The sequence below is a fragment of the Saccopteryx leptura genome, chromosome 1 (assembly GCF_036850995.1).
Source record: "Saccopteryx leptura isolate mSacLep1 chromosome 1, mSacLep1_pri_phased_curated, whole genome shotgun sequence".
Classification (NCBI taxonomy): domain Eukaryota; kingdom Metazoa; phylum Chordata; class Mammalia; order Chiroptera; family Emballonuridae; genus Saccopteryx; species Saccopteryx leptura.
In genome coordinates, this window is record NC_089503.1 from 174,701,459 (window position 1) to 174,721,652 (window position 20,194).

Sequence of the window (20,194 nt, forward strand, 5' to 3'; positions counted from 1 at the left end):
TACAACCATTATGGAGGAAAGTATGGTGGTTCCTCAAAAAACTGCAAATAGAACTACCTTATGACCCAGCAATCCCTCTACTGGGTATATACCCCAAAACCTCAGAAACATTGATACGTGAAGACACATGTAGCCCCATGTTCATTGCAGCACTGTTCACAGTGGCCAAGACATGGAAACAACCAAAAAGCCCTTCAATAGAAGACTGGATAAAGAAGATGTGGCACATATACACTATGGAATACTACTCAGCCATAAGAAATGATGACATCAGATCATTTACAGCAAAATGGTGGGATCTTGATAACATTATAAGGAGTGAAATAAGTAAATCAGAAAAAAACAAGAACTACATGATTCCATACATTGGTGGAACATAAAAATGAGACTAAGAGACATGGACAAGAGTGTGGTGGTTACCAGGGGTGGGGGGAGGGAGGACAGGGGGAGAGTTAGGGGGAGGGGGAGAGAACTAGATAGAGGGTGGCGAAGGACAATCTGACTTTGGGCGAGGGGTATGCAACATAATTTAATGACAAAATAACCGAGACATGTTTTCTTTGAATATATGTACCCTGATTTATTAATGTCATCCCATTACCATTAATAAAAATTTATTTAAAAAAGAAAAAAAAGAAATATTAAAGAGCACGTGCCATGTGGTAGATTTGCTTTTCTTTAAAATGTTAGCTATATGTGCAGACAAATCTGATTCCTTAAAATGTCAACTTTTGACATCAATCCTTCCCTCAAAATATGTTCCCAGGAACTTGAATACATAATACACACTCAGAGATTCAAAATTCATATTAGCATATTGAAGGCTCTGCACATCTCGCTGTGAAGAATGAATTTTGCTCAAGTCAGCCTTTGTAAAGCTTACTATTTTTTTCATCCATTGGTTCATACTTATTCATTCACTTAGTGAATTATCGAGCCCTTCTCTAGGTCTAGTATGTTCTAGGTGCTGGGGATAGAGAAGAAGTCAACGATCTTACTCTTGATCACATAAGTCAAAGGTAAATGAAACTTAAAATCATAGCACGGTTAGGGATGCATAATTATGAGCTAAGTGAATACCATGGGAATTGGTCATCATGACTCGGGGGAGAAGTTACCTCCGAGAGGGAGGGAAGAGGCAGTGGGCTTCTGGGGTGTCAGCAATGTTCTAGACCTCTTCATCTGGATGGTGTTAACATAGGTGTTTTCTTTGTGATAATTCATTGGGTTGTTTGGTTTCATGAACTTATAGACATATGTCATATTTTGTGAATTTTACAAAGGTTAAAACAACAACAACAGTGAAACTAATTCAGAAAGAAAACTAAGGAAACTCGGAAATGAAGTGACATATTTTCCCAACTAAACTAGGAATCTCTGGGCCTGGTAAGTAGAAAGTGCTTCACAGGATTTGGGGGAATGAATGACTAAACATACAGGGGTGGCAATTAAATTTCCAAAAGCATAAAAACTTGATTATTTTCCAGAAAGTTTTCCAAAGGCAATTTGGCCTCTTATATAAATACACAGATGGTTGGAGAAACTGTTTGCCCTTGAAGACAAATCTACCTGATTCCCTGTTTTTATTTGATAAGCAGAACTATTTTACCTTTAAAGAAACATTCCCTTTCAACAACAAGGAAGTGACAGAAAGCACTTGGTTGCCAGAGCTGAGCTCACAGAAAAAAATCAAAGAAGGCATTTCAAATGCTATTCTCGTGGGCTGATGACTCATGGAGGTTCCATCTTACATCTTATGTTCTCCTGTTTGAGTGCCTATGGCAAGTATCGCAAAGTGTGCGCTGAGGCTCACCAGCACAGGCATCTCCCAGAGCTGTCTCCTAAATTCAGATTCCTGGCACATTAAAAACCTGTAAGAGTAGGCCTGGAAATGTGCATCTTTAACATGCCCCTCGGACAATTCCCATGAAGTCAAACATTAAGAACTGCTGCATTAGATGGGCAAAGTGATCAATCAGCAATTTTCAACGGGTGTGTTGCAAGTTTTTAAAACATGCAGTACCTGATTTTTTAGAGAGGGGGCTGTGACCTCTTTCCCCTTAGACTGTCAAATTAAAAAAAAAATGACAACAGCCAACACAACAATAGCCACCAAGTGTGAATAAATCAAAATTATATCTTTTCATCAGATCAGCAAGAAATATATTTTTTGGCGTACTGCACAATTGTAGGAATTGCCTATGTACGCCATGAGATGAAAAAGGTTGACAATTACTGGATTAGATTGAAGACAGCCATCCAAATGCAGAGGCTGGCTCAGATTTAACAAGCCCCAGCCTACCCCTTAGCATGTGTGTCAGACAAATCTAATAAAGAACAGAATCTAATCTGCACAGTCTGGGAGGCAGCTTGGCACCCGGGACCTCTCGCACCTGCAGGCCCAGCATGGGGTTTGAGGAGCTTGACATTAGTGACAAGACTCTCAGATGCTGACTGGGAGCCATGCTCAAGACTGGCACGGGAGAAGACGAATTTCATCTGCAGTGAGTTTGAAAGGATACCCATGAGTGGCCCTGCATTTTTCATAAGCAGTCAACTTAATTCTGGGTTGTGTCCGTGCAGAGATCGTGGACAACTGTTTTCTGGGGAATGGCCACGATCAGCTCGGTGTTCAAAGTTGCTAACAATCACACTGTGGCCTTTATACGTGATCTGACAAGGATCTCTACACGTGCTGATGCTGTTTTCCTGCATTTGTCTCAGTCTGTGACTTAAAGCAGCTCTCTACCTCCATGGCCTCTGTATAGGAAGGGTGCACTATACAGAGTGCACTCCTATGCACTCCTATGGCATGGGAGATGGCACAGGGCCACTGGCAAAGGCTGCTCTGATTGGGAATTTCCCTCTGCATGTCTGGGGAGGGTCAGCTGCACAGGCTCCCGGACCCTTGTCTGGGGCAGTCCAGCTGTCATGTCAACCACGATAGCTGATCGTTCCTGTCACTCATCTTTGCTGCCACTGCCCCATCCAACCTGACCTTATTTCCTCTGGATATATATTATTTTCCTTTCAAGTCATGACCACATTTAAGCTCGAGAAATCTTTTTAAGAACAAAAACCAAACTCACTCTGTAAGCCCACAAGGGAAGGGGAAGTAGGAAGCAGTGAATTCTGTTACAAGAAGCATAAATAAGAAATGACAGTGGTCCTGTAGGCGAGGAGGGGCGCCCCTTTGCTCCTTATCTTAGAAGATGGAAAACGAGAAAAGGTGGTCTTAGGGATGGCATGCAAATACTTGCCCTGGTGGGCACAGGCTGCTGTTTCTGATAACCCGTGTCTAAGGCATCAAGAAAAAAATTTTAGATGACAGAGGAGGAAGGGATCCTAAATAAAATATTTTTAAAGCCTCCATCTGTTTCAGTGAAGTCTCTGAAGCTGGGGGACAACTCACTTTAATACAGGAATAACTGGAAAACGAGCATGCCTCACCTGCTTTTGAAAAATGCCTGCGCCCCACCGTGTCAATGAAGAAAGGAGTTACCTTCCACCCTTACCGCCAGCTTTTAACTCACGAGTCAAGCTGCATCTTTTAATTAAAAATTTATAATGTCATAACAATACTTCCAACTCACATTGTACGTTTTCTCTCCCCGCCCCCAGGAAGCTCAAAGAAACTTCTTCACAGCAAATTAGTCATCTTTTCTAGCAATCCCGGTCAAGGGTATTGGCTCAGGGGTTCCAACCATGTTTCCTTCCGCCCAGACTACTCCCACGATGCTGCGGGTTCTACCAGATGTCAAGCAAGGGGATACACTGGTCAGGGAGATTCTCAGGAGGAGGAAAACCTCTCCAGACCAAAAGGAGTTGACTGCCAATTAGAGGAAGAATTTTTCTGGAAAAGTCCTCTGCTCAGGCAGTTCATTCTCAAACCAGTGCATTCTGCAGTGGCAACCTGAGCTCTCGTACTTGCCTTATCCTGGGCTAGCCTTATCCCGGGCTAGCCTTTTCCCGGGCTAGCCTTATCTTGGGTTAGCCTTATCTTGGGCTAGCCTTATCTTGGGTTAGCCTTATCTTGGGCTAGCCTTATCTTGGGTTAGCCTTATCTTGGGCTAGCCTTATCCCGGGCTAGCCTTATCCCAGGCTAGCCTTATCCTGGGTAAGCCTTATCCCGGGCTAGCCTTATCCTGGGCTATCCTTATCCTGGGCTAGCCGTATCCTGGGCTATCCTTATCCTGGACTAGCCATATCCTGGGCTAGCCGTATCCTGGGCTATCCTTATCCTGGACTAGCCGTATCCTGGGCTAGCCGTATCCAGGGCTGTTTAGCAGGGCATCCCAGTGGTCCTAGCTGGTCTGGAACCCGCTCTGGAAGATTCATACTTAGGCTGCCCGTGAAACATGTGGGACTCCAGCTTCCCCCAAATCCCTTTTTATTGGCTTAGTGAATTTATCTGAAGTTTACTTGCATTGAGTAACCTATGCGACCAGTGACTATTTGCAGAGTTGCTCCAGGCAGGAGGTGAGGAAAAAAGACAAAGGTCCCCTTTGGCTTAGAGAGAAGAGCTCTGTGAAAAAAGGCCTGTGATATAAAAGTGCATCACATGGAAAGGGAAGTTGGCCATGGCGTGAGCTCAGTCTGTCTCTCCCTCCCCAAGGGCACAGCCCAGGAGGAAAGTCAAAGACAAAAAAAGTTATGTTTCTGCAGGAGGAGTATGTCGTCTATGCCCAGAGGTGCTCAAGGGACACCCTGAATCCACCCGTAAGCCTAAGCTCTAGCTAGAGGCATATGACCTTCAGAAACATCCCCAACATCGAGCGCCCCAGGAGTGAGACCCCTAGGGGAGGAGGGACCTGGTACTGTAGAACTTTGTCTCATCCTCTAAGGAAGGCTCTGCCCTATCCGGTAACCATGCACCACGATTTATTTCATCTCCTTTTTGAAAACAAAACCTGAAACTGCTATCTTGCCTGCAGAATTAATACCATCAGTGTTGATATGTGTTCTGTCCCCCAGCCGGAACCAGGGACGGGTAAGCAATGAAGTCTTTCCATTAATGCTGATAATAAATAGGTTTGGGCTGTTCATAACACGTATGGGTTTGAATTCATTATACTTTAGTAGCCTTAGGATATTGATTTTTTAAAAAAATACTATTTTGGCCCTGGCTGGTTGGCTCAGTGGTAGACCGTTGGCCTGGTGTGTGGAAGTCCCAGGTTCGATTTCAGGCCAGGAAACACAGGAGAAGCACCCATTTGCTTCTCCACCCCCACCCTTCCCCTTCTCCTTTCTCTCTGTCTCTCTCTTCCCCTCCCACAGCCAAGGATTCATTGGAGCAAAGTTGGCCTGGGTGCTGAGGATGGCTCCATGGCCTCTGCCTCAGGTGCTAGAATGGCTCCAGCTGCAACAGAGCAACACCCCAGATGGGCAGAGCATTGCCCCCTGGTGGGCATGCTGGGTGGATCCTGGTCGGGCACATGCAGGAGTCTGTCTCCCTGCCTCCCCGCTTCTCACTTCAGAAAAAAAAAATTAGTTCTTTGTGCAAACTGTAGTCTGGACCACCCCAGCGCTGTCCCTGCCCCTACAAAGCTGTGCAGGCTGGGACAGCATCTTCCCACATTTGACACATGCTCAGTGTCACTAAAATGAATTTATGTCAAGTCTATCTTTTCTCATGAAAGGTGGGAAAAAATTGTATTGACTGAGGGAAAGTGGCCCCCCACAGTAGACCTACTAACTGGTTTAGGAAAGGAAAAGGCTCTCGTGGTGGCTGTCACCCTGGCCTTTAGTCACTGTATTGACATCAGCAGCCTTGTGCCCACGGGGCATATTTTCAGGCCTTTGCCAACTCCAAGGTCTCTTCTCCACCTTACTGGCCACCTGCCCTGCTCCCTGGACCACAAACATCCTCAGCTCTACTTAGGGATGGGCAGGCTCTAGTCTCACAGAATCAACCCAGAGAAGAGGACATCTCTGTGTATATCTAGGTTGGAGGCTTTGGGTGCCATGAAATTAATTCATTGCCTGTATTATCAGTCCCTTAGGTCCAAGCTTTTATGCATTGAGTTTACTTGGAATAAACCACTTAGATTGGAATAAATGGACCATGAGAGAAGGAAGATGGCTGAGACATGTGGCAGAATGTCATGGAAAGTAAGAGAGGGAGTTTATGTAAATGAACAAGAAAATGCATGTCTATAACCACCTGGCTTCTGCAGAACACTTGCTATTATAAAGCATTTTAATGCACATACACTTTTTTTTTTAATCTGCATCTCAGGCAGAACTTTGACAGAGGGAAAGACTGAAGGGAGTCCAGGTGACAGTGAGGAGACCTGGGGCTGTACAGGTCTGTCCTTAAGTAGTCATTTAACTCTGGGAAGGCTCTTAACTTCTCCAAGACTCAGTTTCTCTGTTGGTCAAACCAAAACTAAGCCGGAATGAGGGCTTGGATTATGTGATTTCTAACAGTCCCTTCAACCCTGAACTTTGATGATGCCATTTACTGTGACATGCTGCTGTTATATAACTGATTAGAGTGGGGCTTTTGTGACACAGAGAAAGGGAGACTTAACCTTGTATGGGAAAAAATGCTGGCTGAGATGTTGTTCCAGCTCTGTTAGTGACCCATCAGCTGTGTGACCCTGACAAAGTAAGGGAGCCTCTCTGAGCCTCAGTTTCCTACCGAGAAAATGAGAACAACAGGACTTATCTTGATGGGTAGTTGGGCATATTAAATGAGATAGTGAATATGAAATTTTAACCAGTAATGACCTATAAAAATGAGATAATTTATTATTGTTATTACTATTACCACCACACAAAAATTCATTAGCCTTCTGAGAATTACCTGACAAGGGATACAAATGAATTCAGCAGCCCCTATTATTTCCAGCATTAATCCTGATCAGGGAGTGCAGGCCACTTATAAATCAGGGGGGGGGGGTAATGTTTAGCTTCTTCACTGCTATATGACAGCCAGGGTAAAGGCTTCTAGGGGGTCCCCTGCCCCCCGTAAACAGCTAAGAATAAAGAAGAGTTATTAGGACATTAGCAATGGTGATTTTCTCCACCATCAGGGTAACAAAGGCAATCTCTTTATACAGATCTTTCAAAGACCAACAAAGTTATCATTAATATTAAAAATCAATATACCATCATACTTAGAAAGGCAATGCCTGTTCTTCCAAACTTTCTAAAAAATAATGAGTAGAGCATACCATGATGACCAGACTGCAGCCCCTGGACCCTCCTTTGGATACATGTGGTCTTATTTCAGTATGCATAATAACAGATCTGACCACCATTGCCATCCCCACTTACATAGCCCCTAACCAAACATCTGGGGCTATGGGTGAAGAATTATGCATGCACACCTATACAACCAAGATTCCCACTCCCAGGGGATTTTTCACTCCCTGTCTTGAAATTACTATATGTTAGGTAACTAACACAGAGTTGGAAACATGATCATCTAAAAATGGATAAAATATTCTCCCTAGGATGGCAAAATAAAGAGGGATTTCATCCCTTCATCCCTGGGAAACATTCAGGAAGCCTGTTGGGATTCTTTTTTGTTCTCTGATGTTCTTAAACTTCTCTGGGTTTTAATTACTGGGTATCTGAGGGCATGGGTTTTGTCAAGGAAGTCTGTATATACAAACCAAATAAACTATTAATTAATAGAATCTTATTAAAACCATAGCTTGCATGAGCTGCATATAAAAGGAAAACTAAATTTTTTTTAAACCTTAATTCTTTATACTAATTTTGCTTTCAAGAAATACCTTGAAAATAAGAGCAAAGATTGTAAGTACTTTAAGGGGAAGATACCATCTTATCCATATTTTAAAATTCTCAAAAGGAAGTTCACAATAAATGGTTGTCAAATTAAATTATTTTAAAAGTTTCATAAAGAGATAAATGTAAATCAGAGTAATAGTTTATATTATTATAAAAGCTCCATCCAAAAATAAAATCAGTAATGGTGTTAAGAGAAACTGAAACTCATTTCTAATGAACTCAATAAAATGTTAAGTTCTACGCCTCACAGAAATTTGGGGTTAGAATTAATTCTAGATTCACACTTACTTCTGCCTTGCCAGCCCTTGGAGATAAATAATCAATAATTTAGCATTCCAATCAGTTAAACTCAATGCATTTGTTAAACTCTAAAAGTATCTATAAAAAGCAAAAACAATATATATACAAAGTTGTTTCAACCAACTGATTTAGGGATAGTTGCTAGAAGTAAAAGACTATCTTGCCATGACCAATAAATTTAGGGGTGATTACTAGAATAAATGTCTACCTTGTCAATCTGTCATTGCTTGTCATAGTTCTTTCTTTCCTTAAACGAATCATGTCTAACAGAGAACTGATAAGTAGTAATTGATTTAAGCCTCTAAGTAAACTGCATCATCTGTGTCATTATATATAGTTTTCGCCCAATGTATTTACTATGCTTTTTATTGACTAACATGGAAACGAGTGTGGAGTTGGCAGCCTGATAATAAATAACCCTAATGTTATCTGAGTTTCTCTCTTGCATTGACAGCAATGGTGATAAATTGGATGGTAATTGAGATAGAGAAGGAATATGATTACTTCTAACGCTGAGATGAATTTATCTACCCCAGCTCTCTTTATAATGTGTACACACATGCTTTTCCATCAGCATCCAAGTCTAGCCCCGAAACAAAGACAGCAGCCTATGGTACCGACCTGTCTGGTAGACATGGCCTTGTAACCTTGTAACCAGGCAGTGTAAACTGACCACGTGAGAGGTTTCCATGGGACAGGGGACAGGGGAGTGGGTTAAGTACCTTACCTTCTTGCACACAGATGGATTTATCACTTGGGATCCAGCCTAGGGTTCCATTAAGGTGCTTCATACACAGTCTTTTTGTAGAGCCCTTCAGCTTGAATCCGTCTTGGCAATGAAATCGGGTGACAGAGCTTTCAAAGAAAACCCCTTCACTGGGTGTCCTGAAGCCATTCTCGGGGATGCCTGGGTCAGCACACACCTTAAGGTCATCGAACCCTGTATTAACACAGAGAAGAAAAGGTGTCTCTGAATATACTCTTATGCCAAAGGTCTTCCTAGGTAAATGGCAGGTGCTGTGTTCTCTGACACCATGGACCACCCAACTACAGCAACCAAAAAGCCAAGAATATAGGCATCTAGTGCACATTTCACTCTGCTTTTTGCTCTTTGCTTAGAACAGTGCAGTTTTCAGTTCCATGGTCAAGTTAGCTTTTCAAGGAGGTCACAGGAGCAGGGAGATGAGGAAAAGTACATAATAAAAGGAACACAAGAGGGTGAGAGCCTCAACAGGTAGACAAAATACAGAAGGAGCCGAGGAGGGAGGAGTGGTTGAAAAGGGTAGGAAGGAGATAGAATCTGAGCAGGACCTTGAAGGGTGGGTAAGATTTCTACAGACAGAACTGGCTTTGTGGAGGGCGGCACGGATGGCATTCCAATAGGAAAGGCATGGGTGATGGCCCGGGGGCTGGGGAGGGTGGTCCATGTCTGGAGAGCAGCACATGGGCATGAGAGTTCTATAGGCATGTGGAAGAGGCATGTGGGGAATGCCAACCTGCCCCCTGCCCCTGCCTTTGGTCTTCGCCTTCATCTGCCAGGCCACGGCCAAAGTCCTCCTCATCTGGGAGGCTCCCCAGCCCAGCCCCTCTGCATTTCCCCACTGTTACGTGAACACAGTCCTGCACTGAATTGGTTGGAGAGCAGCAGCCTCTCATTCCAAGCTGTGAGCCCTTCAAGGACGGGTCCTGAGAGCCTCTCATCTTTGCATCCCCAGAATCTCTTACAATCTCCTACATAGGAAGTGCTCCAGAAACATTTGCCAAATGAATAAACAGGGTCATAAAAGGAAGCTAGAGACATATTGGGGTGACCCCAAGAAGCCAGGCTGAGTGAGGAGGCCAGTATGGAGCCCATGGGTAGGCCAGAGGGCTCCGGGAGGCCGACAGGTGGGGTGGATAAGGAGTGCTGGAGGGGCAAGCAGGGCACAAGGGTACGAGGCATCTCAGTTTCAGGTCCCCCTTGTCACCTGACTGGAGGACAGGTGAGAGAGATGCCCAGATGGCTGAGATGAAGGCAGACCCCTGAAACAAGCATGGCTGTCGTGGGCTGGCTGGGGACGCCAAGGATAAGGAAGGGTCTCTTATATGCATATGATCTGAATGCACCCTCAAAGGGAAGGACGGGAAGCATGCTTCTGAGTTCTTACAAAATCAATAGACAAATCCTCACTGAATAGGTACCAAGAACAGACACACATAACTCCTCCATCCAGATGGGGGCTGGTGTGCCCATCTAACCCTATCTCCAGCACAGATGCTCATGCCAGGAATCCTGGATACCATCAAGAGGAAACAGTCTAAACCAGTGGTCCCCAAGCCCTGGGCTACGGACTGGTACTGGTTCGTGGGCCATTTGGTACCAGTCCACAGAGAAAGAATAACTTACATTATTTCTGTTTTATTTATATTTAAGTCTGAACGATGTTTTATTTTTTAAAAATGACCAGATTCCCTCTGTTACATCCGTCTAAGACTCACTCTTGATGCTTGTCTTGGTCACGTGATACATTTATTCATCCCACCCTAAAGGCCAGTCCATGAAAATATTTTCTGACATTAAACTGGTCCGTGGCTCAAAAAGGTTGGGGACCACTGGTCTAGACCATCTGATTAAATCCTAGTGCAGACCAGAAGGCAGTATCACTGAAGATCTTGGAGTATTTCCCTGGTTTTCAGGTAATGCCCAGATATTGGACTCATCAGCTACTTGGTCCTGTTTAAAATACTGAGCTTGCAAATGTCCTCAGCTGGTTGGTGACACTTCATCCCAACTTTATGTGCTCATATAGGACTCACTTGCTGCCTCCCCAAGTGGCCGCATGACCTTGGACATTTGCCAGAAAGCCACAGTGGTGGGATGTCCAGAGGTCATGGTTCAAGCACACTCTGTGCAGAGGTCACAAGGCACGGGGAGTGAGCGGCAAGCCAAGGAGGGAGGCAGGAAGAGCAGACTGCACCTTTAAGTAGGAGCAGCCCTGGTATTTTATCAAAGCAGAAGCAGGCCTGGTCTTTTTTATTATTATAGTTGACATATAATATTATCTTCGTTTCAGGTGTACAACACAGTGATTCAACATTTATATTCCTTACGACACGATCACCACGATAAGCCTAGTAACCATCTGTCACCATACAAAGTTATTTCAGCATTGACTATACTCCCTGTGCTGTGCATCACGTTCCGTGACTTATTCATTTTATAACTGAGGGTTTGTACCTCTTATTCCCCTTCACCTTTCCCATCCTTCCCCCATCCCACCCCCGCCCCTCTGGCAACCATCAGTCTGTCCTCTGTATCTGTGAGTCTGTTTTGCTTTTTTAGATTCCACGTGTAAGTGACATGGGGAACGCTTTTAGGAACCATCATCCAGCCTTCGCAGCAACCCCCCCCCACCACCACCACCACCTCCGCAGCTCTGCTGGAACTGCGCATGCGCCCTGACCTCCGGGCTGTGTCCCGGCCAGGCAGGGGGTGATTCACCCCTGTTGGGGGTGGAGGGCATGGTGACAAAGTATTGACCAGTCATTGATTAAGTGCAGTCTTTGTTTTTATTTGGAAGGAAAAGGGCTTCCTAAGCGATAAGTGGCAAAGCTTTTCTTCCATTTGGCGGTCTCAGGGTGTGTCCAGAAAGCCTGCGGCACACGCGCAGAGTCCCTGGTGGACGCTCCTAGTGGCCTGTGGGCAAAGTGGTTCTCATGCACACGCTGGAAGTCAACGAGAACCTGTCTGCTCATATGGCATTGGGCAGGGCAGATATCTGTCACCGGGCGGCCACAGAAGGGTAACTCGAGTGTTGCACAGTATGGGGCAAGCCTCTGGAATCTTCCCGGTGAGCCTACACTGACCAGACAGAGGGAGCAAGGGAACTGTGGGGAGGGGCCCGGAGGCTTACAGGCTCCGGGCATAAGGGCCTGCTGTAGGTGGGGCTCTAGGGGAGGAGGAAGAGAAGGGGTTGGCAGGTGGGCTAAGTTTTCCCAACCTAGATGTGGGCTGGAAAGGAACCCAAACCCTGCAGGGACTTGCCTTCTACTGAGGCAAGAAGGGGGCTGATGCCAGACTTCCACGGAGGAAGGATGACCCCCTAATGTGCTGATCCTCCGAGACTTAGCTTAAATAGCACATCCCCCTGGAGGCCTTCCCTCCCCCTTCAGTGTTTAACCGGAAAGCCTCTCTTCCCAGAAGGGAACCCCGGGGTCACCTCTCTGGGAGTGCTCCTCACCCTGATAGGCATCGCTTGGGCTACTCAGCTGTCTCCCTGACTGGGCTGTGAGCTCCTGGAGGCAGGGCCAGGTCTTCCTCTTCCCCTCCTCCGCACCTAGCATGGTGCGTTGTGAGTGTAGGCATGCACAAGCACTGCTAATAAAAGAGGAGTGAACGGAGGAATGGAGGGAGAGAAAGAGGGGAGGAGGGAAGAAAGGTGGGATAAATGGATGATAAAGGACATGTGGGTGGGTGGGTGGGTGGATGGATGGGTGAATCGATGGATGGATGGATGGGTAACAAATGGGTGGATGGATAAAGAAATGGATAGAAGGAGGATAAATGGATAAATGAGTGAGTGATGGATAGATGGATGGATGGATGGATAAAGGATAGATGAATGTATGGATAGATGGATGGAGGATATGTGGCTGGGTAGATAGTGGATGGATGGATAAGTAGACGATTGGTAGGTGGGTAGATGGATGTATGGATAGAAAATAAATAAAGATGGGTAGGTGGATGGATAGAGGATAGGTATAGGGGGGTGGATGGATGAAGCCACATGCCATCTGCTCTAGTGGGCTCATTGGGCAAACCCCATCCCACCGTCGCTTTGATAGGTCCTGAAACTTCTGTATCCATAGGCAATGGCAGTGTGCCATGCCCTCCCCTAGCTCAGACACACTCTCTCCAAACACCCTCTCACCCCCTTCTCTTCTCCTAACCCGAGTGGACTCCATTCTTTAAATATTTACAACCTTCTTCCAATCCACATGCCCAGACACCTCATTCCTCTTCCCTCTCCAATGTAGTGCTAAAGGCAGGTGTACACTAGGGATCTGGCTGAGATATCTGTGTCTCCCTGTCCCCCCTCCACCCCACAACACACTTTTTGACCAGCCACAGCCTAACCAATGAGCCACACTGCTTGCTGAGTCCTAGGCACAGGCTCTTCAGCTTGTCACACCTCCCTGTCTTTGACCACAAACCTAGCTGTCCTCTCTCAAGAAGGACAGGTAATTCAAGGGGGAGATGAAGAATCCATCAGAAAAATGACCCCTGCTCTTATAAATAAATAAATAAATAATGAGAGCACCATGAACACGAGGACTTGAGAATAGCAGAATTTCCTTGTGAGTCCACCTCTGTACCTCTCCTTTATGTAGTCCTTCCCCTTTAAGAGAAAATCCCCATCCAGTCTCTCTGCTTTCACATAACCATAGTTACCCTCTGACTCTATGTTCATGCCTGGGACTGGGCTGACCATCAGCATGCTGCCGGCCATGGGATATAGCCACTGGCACAGAAGAGGAGAATGAGAACAAGCCGTGAAAGGAAAGCAATCAGAAGGTGGGGAGGCATAAGAAGAAAATATTCTTTGTTCTGGACAACTAATCCCATTGAGCAAGACAGTCATTTTCTAGGACTAGCCAGAGCTTCAGATTCCACCTTCCAAATTGCCTCCTAGTGGACCAACTGGGGCCATTTTTTTTTTCCTGTAGAGCTGTTCTCTTAGTGTCTTTCTATAATGTTAATGAGCAGCCCCATCAGATAATGTATTCACTGAGGACCTGGGCTGGCTTAGGTGTTGGGGAAGAGGGATGGAAAATAACCTGTATGCTGGCTCACTATATAATCTTACCCTAGGATCCTGTGGACTTGAAGTCCCAACTCTTCTCATTCCCATTTTTTTCAGCATCCATGATTGCATTAGTCAATTCCTTATGTGTGTGTGTGTATGTGTGTGTGTGTGTGTGAGAGAGAGAGAGAGAGACAGAGAGAGAGAGAGAGAGAGAGAAAATCTCCTATTGGTTCTCTTTTCTCTGGGGAACCTAGACTAATAGTCTTCCTAAAGGTACTCAGACTCTTTAAAAATGAGAATGACATGAATTGCAATTGTCCTCACATTCCAGAGGATGCTATTTCTCTCTGGACCCCTGAGTTCAAATAAGCAGCCTGTTGGGGTGGGAGCAGTGCATGGGCCCTGGGGTCTGAACAGCCCTGGATAGAACCCAACCTCTAGTCTCCTCTGGTGCTCCCTTGGCCTGTGTCACCCTCTTGGGCCCTGGCATCTCCATTACTGGCTCTGTTCTTCCTGCCCAGTGTTAGTGATCCTAGGAAAAAGTCTGGTTCTCAATGGAAGGCAAGATCTCATCCCTTTCCCCAGACCGAAAGCTATGGTAGTAACAAGGAATAAGAGCGCCCCCGGTTCACACAAAGGAATTTATCAAACCTCCATTCTCATTAGGAGGTCTCTACATTTCCGGTTGGTTACTTTGGGGTCTGCTGAAACCTACCAGTTTTACTGTGAGCCACAGAAGAAGTCTTTGGAAAGAATCAGAAAACCAAAAGAGGTGTGAAAAGCCATCTTTTGGCTCATTATAACTGTAAAGTCGTATTCTAGCAAGGAAGGGTGTATCAAATGTAGCCAAATCAATTTAGAACTGGGGCTGGGTTTCAAGTCCTCTGTAAACTGCTCAATGAGTCTTTGGGGAAAGAAACAGGATATAGGCAGAAAAATGGATTTTTTATGCATTTACTTAGTGAAAGGATCCCGGGACTTCATCCTCACTCTAGTTGAAACAGACACATTTGCAAACTTTAACTGGAATCAGAGCACCCCCAATCCTCATCCCCCGTATCTCCCCATTGCACTCTCTGTCAGTCTCTTAGAGATGGCATTAAGGTCACCTTGGGGGTCTCTGTTATGACCCCTTTATCTCCCAGAGGAGGATGCTGAAGCCGGGAGAGGTGGCACGGCCACCCCAGTCACTTTGACAGCTAATGGTGAAGTTGGAACAAAACCGGAGCCTTCTGATCTGTAGTCCTGTGACCTTCCTTCTTACAATGTTGCCTGCACTTAGCCTTTGCCTGTCATATTTCAGCTTCTGAATGACACAAATCTTCACGATGTTATTATAAACGTTTCTAAATGTATCTGAGTCCCTTTATCTGTTAAAATACAGTGAGGGTGAAATGTTTCATGATTCCATAGGAAATGGTTCCCCCGTAGCCGATACCTGCCAGTGCCCAGTCTCAGTGGAATAGGGCAGGGAAGCCTGACTTGTTACTTAGAGCATCCGAGAATCCAGGCAGTCCACCATCACCCCGCCATTGACAATGACATGCTTCCGCAGAGCATTGCTGTGATGACAGACGCTCTTGTGGGGATCCCAGTCTGACCCCAGATACGGCGTCATGAACCAGAAGCAGTGCTAGCAACTGACATGCAGAATGCCCGCAGCGGGGGACGCATAAAGGGAGAAGGATGTGGTCAGCTTGAGAAAGTCCCTCTGGACCACTTAGGACTTTTCTCCATCAGAGCTGAACACTCCACTCCCAGCTGCCCCTGGGCTGAAATATGCCTTTTCCTCATCACCGGCCACACTGATAAAATTCTTTCAAACCACCTAGCAACTAGTAAGATACCACTGTGCTTCAATAATCCTATATACAGACAGGAACCCTTCTGTCTCAGAGAAAATTCTTCAAAAACCTCTCCTATTTTTTATTTTTTAGAGAGTAAACTTTAAATTCTACTTGCATTATTTATAGCAATATAATTATATGAAACCCATATTCTACTTTTTAAAAATGTATCTTTGATGTACTGGGATGACATGGTTCGCCAAACCATACAGGTTTCAAGGGCACAACTCAGTATAACATCATCTGCACAGGGCATCCTGTGCCCTCTGCCCCAAGTACTCTCTTTCTGCCCCCTTCCTCCCCTTTTGTCCTCCTCCCCCCTTCCCCCTCCCCCCTTTGTCCTCCTGCCCTTTTGCTCACCTCCCCCACCTCCACCCCTCCATTTCCCCCCCTTGTCCTCCTCCTCCCCCCTCCCCCCTTTGTCCTCCTCCCCCTTTGCTCACCTCCCCCACCTCCATCCTCTTTTCCTTCTGGCCATCACCACATGGTTGACTGTGTCTATGTATTATGTATATATGTTTTGTTTTTCTTTTAATTTTTATTGATTTGAGTTTATTGTGTTTACATAGATTCAAGTGTCCCATTGACTATATCTCCCTCCCCCCATCCTCGTGTTCCCCTTGTGGTTGACTGTGTCTATGTATTATGTATATATGTTTTTCGGCTAATCCTTTCCCCTTCTTTTATCCAGTGCTCCCAATCCACATCCCTCTAAACCTTTCCTATTTCCTATTTTAAAGACTCTGAACATTTAGTCACCTGGACTTGTTGAGCTCTGAGCACAAAGTAGAATTGTGTCGGTGTTGAGGATTTATTGATTAGGGGCCCCTCCAACATCTCCAACGCATGCCTCACCCATGCTACCCTGAGCTTCCCGATCACCTCAGAAATATTTTCTTTATTAGAACTACCTTAACTAATATTTTCAATGAACATGTGTCGATATCCTTCTTATTCTAGAACCTATTTGAGCTGGTGCTGTATCTATACCAAATCATCAGTAATGAAAAGATGAAGAGAAAGGCAATATTAAAAAAACCAAATTGGATGAATTCTATTCAGCAAATAAGCTTACATAATTCTCTAATACCAGTATTTTGTTACACAATAAAATCAAGTACTTCTCAGATAGTAAGTATACAATCAAATGATTCCCTAACACCAATATTGAATAGCACAATGCTCCTGGCTGCTGGTGTTTGGATAACATGGACTACCCGGCATGCCAGAAGTTTCCAGGTAACTGTCCATTTGGGCTGGTCCATGCTCCACCCACCATTAGAGGTCCTTGCTGTTGCTTCAGGGTGAATGTCTGCATTGGGGTGTTTTCTCAAAGTTTCTAGAGAAGTACTTACATATACTGGAGGTCTGTTCTGAGCAAAGGTTAGGCTGAAACATAAGGATTCTACAACTTGCCCCCCTCCCCTATGACAGAGAGTTTATGAGCTGCCAAATATCTTCCAGAAAATTCTAGAAGAACTGAGTAAGCCAGGCCCCAAAGCTGCCCTGAATGCCTCAACTCTTGTAAAGGCAGAAGAGGAAACAAGCCCACCCCAAACTCACCTGCCTCTAGGAGAGAGACCAGAGTGGGCCCCAGAAGACCCTCATAGGAATAAGAGGGGATCCCAAAGCCAGAGTATGATAGAAATAGCAATTTAACACTGTTCAAATCACCATTAACACCAGTGGGGAAATGTGATTTTTCTTTTAGAAATATCACTTATAACTGATAATTCCATAATGAAATCATTATTGTACCTTGACCTTCTCTGTTTCAGCCTAAATCATCTCCCTGTTCGGTAAAATTGCAGCTCTCTGTTTTTAAAAAGAAAAGGGGGAAAGGGGAGAAGGGAATTTAAAGAAATAGAGATGGGGAAAGAATTTAATAAAAATTTAATAATCTCTTTATACATTCACTCAGTCAACAAATAGTGAGCGCCAGGCACTGGGGGGAAAGGACCCAACAGGCATCCACTCAACAAACGACAGAGGATGCAAACCAGGGCCTCCTGACGGGCAAGCTGACATCTGGGACTTGCAGTAGCTTTTTATCTGCAAGTTGTGACCTTACAGAAGGTCATGAAATTCATTTTAAGGGTCATAACCAGCACTTTTTAGAAATGAACCAGAAAGCAAAAATCAGAGTGCATCCTACATGGTGAGGGTGAGTATCGTTCTATGTGGTTTTATTGGTTCTATTCATGCATGTGTGCCAGTCTGCGCTGTAAAACATATTTCTGTCAGTGGTTCACAGTCAAAAAGGTTTGTAAGGCCTGGCTGGTTTGCTCAGTGGTACAGCATCAGCTCGGTGTGTGGATGTCCCAGGTTTGATTCCTAGTCAGGGTGCTCAGGAGAAGCTCCCATCTACTTCTCCACCCCTCCCCCCCCCTCTCTGTCTCTCTCTCTCTCTCTCCCTCTCCTGTAGCCGTAGCTCAATTGAAGCAAGTTGGCCCCAGGAGCTGAGGATGGCTCCATGGCCTCCACCTCAGACGCTAAGAAGAGCTTGGTTGCTGAGGTATGGAGCAACGCTCCAGATGAGCAGAACATCACCCCCTAGTGGGCTTCCCAGGTGGATCCTCGTCGGGGCACATGGGAGTCTGTCTCTCTGCTTCCCCTCTTCTCACTGAATACAAAAAAAAAGTTTGACAAACACCACTTTAATAGACTCTACCTATTTAAAAACATAAATTTACTTCAAATGATGTAGTTGGGGCTTACGGTTCCAACCAAATGAGTCCATATGTTTTGAATCCTGATTTGGCCATTTTCCTGCTATGTGACCATGGCTAAATTGCTTAACTTCTCTCTTCATCTTAGGTTTCTTTATATGTAAAATGTGTATTGTAAGAATAGCTCCTACTTCTAGGGCTACTGTGAAATTTAAGTGAGATGCAAATACATGCAAAGCATGACTAGCACATGGTAAGTACACAATGAATGGACGTTAAGTGCTTATGTTATTAATTTTCAACCAGTTCCCTAAAGAACAGAAAAATGTAAAGAGGCAATCTCCTAATTTCCAAGAGGCACCTTAATTCCTAAAATTATTCAAAGCTTATTTTCCCCCCTAATTTGCTGTAGAATTAAGTGTCTTTGAAAATGACTGTTGAATTTAAGAATAACAACAGCACCCTTCTCTTGGCCAACATTCAAGCATAAGACATTAATGGTAACAGAAACCTCCAGAGAACTGCACTCCGATTTCTTTAACCTGAGACCCAGGATTGGAGGGGAACTTGGAGACCCAGTATTTCAGTGCACAGACAGCTCTGGTCTTTGCTATAAAGATAGCAGCTGGCTCCTAGTGGAAGCCCCTCCAGTGCCCTCTCTTAGGGTGAGTGACCCAGCTCCACAGAACCCCCGACTCAGGAACAAGGACGTGTACATTTCTAGGCGTCAGAGAGTCAAACAAAACCAAACAAACAGAAAGCCCCAAGAATTCGAAGATTCATGGAGAAAGAGCTCAGTGCAAAAGAACCAGATTAAGACAAATTTTTCAGTAGGAGAGAACACAAAAAAATTCAACAAAGGAAACCAAAGATTTCTAAATGAATTTGGTTTGTGAACTTAATGCTATGTCATTCTATAATTCAGCCTATTATCAGTTATGTATTTAAGAGGTATCTGAAGAGGAAAAAAGGGAAGCTGATTACTGTTACCATTTATTAGGCTAAAAATATTTTTTCACCACAAAAGCAGTGTCCCCTAGGAAACACAGCAATGACCAAGCTCGTTACTATAGTAATATTTCTGCCACAACAAGAGCACAAATCACAGCAAATTTATACTAACAAGATACCACTTGAACAATGAGTTGGGGAATAAAGAATTTATCTGTGTGTGTTGAAAGGTCGACATTTTGGATTCTATAACCCAGAGTACACATTGAACATGGTGCCCATGATAATATTATACTTATTGGTCACAAACATAACAGCAACTCTGAATATTTGGATGGCAATCAAGTTAGGTAACTGTTCCCTAGAAATGGTGAGAATGTTTTCATGTTTCAAGCAAGATCCAGAGATGAACAGAAAGTCTGCTGTTTCTCAGCAAGAAAATATAACAAAAATAAGTCTTAATAGCATAATTTAGACTTGATTAAAATGGATAGAGACCACAGATGTGGAAGTCATAGCATTCCCCATTTGATGCCAGGACTGATCGTTCCTCCCTCCTGATTTAATTCACTTTGATTACCCAGTTATTCCTAAATCTTTTCACTCAGTCTTGGCTCCAATAAAACTGATAACAATGCAAACTCATAATGCAATTTTTCACTCTGGTCTCACGATAGCACTTCATAAAACATGTCTCACAACATAACAAACATGTCTCACAACATAACAAAATCGAAAAACAGAATAAAACTTTATCTATTCAAAATAAGGGAAGATGGTGGTGTGGGGATTTCCCAGTTGGGGAACAATCAAAGAAGGAAAGGATGAATTTAAAAAACTGATTCGTAAGTTTCAAATGTGACTCTTGCCAAACGCAAAT

General features: G+C 44.5%; 1 protein-coding gene across 1 annotated transcript in view; it reads right to left on the minus strand.

Annotated features, from left to right (window-relative positions):
• The window catches only part of SUSD4 (sushi domain containing 4), a 111,665-nt gene that overhangs the window by 47,401 nt on the left and 44,070 nt on the right, over positions 1-20,194 (minus strand). Inside the window, exon 3 of the mRNA XM_066380577.1 lies at positions 8,789-9,001. Coding sequence (XP_066236674.1) covers positions 8,789-9,001 — 213 coding nt within the window. The remainder of the gene's footprint in view (positions 1-8,788; positions 9,002-20,194) is intronic.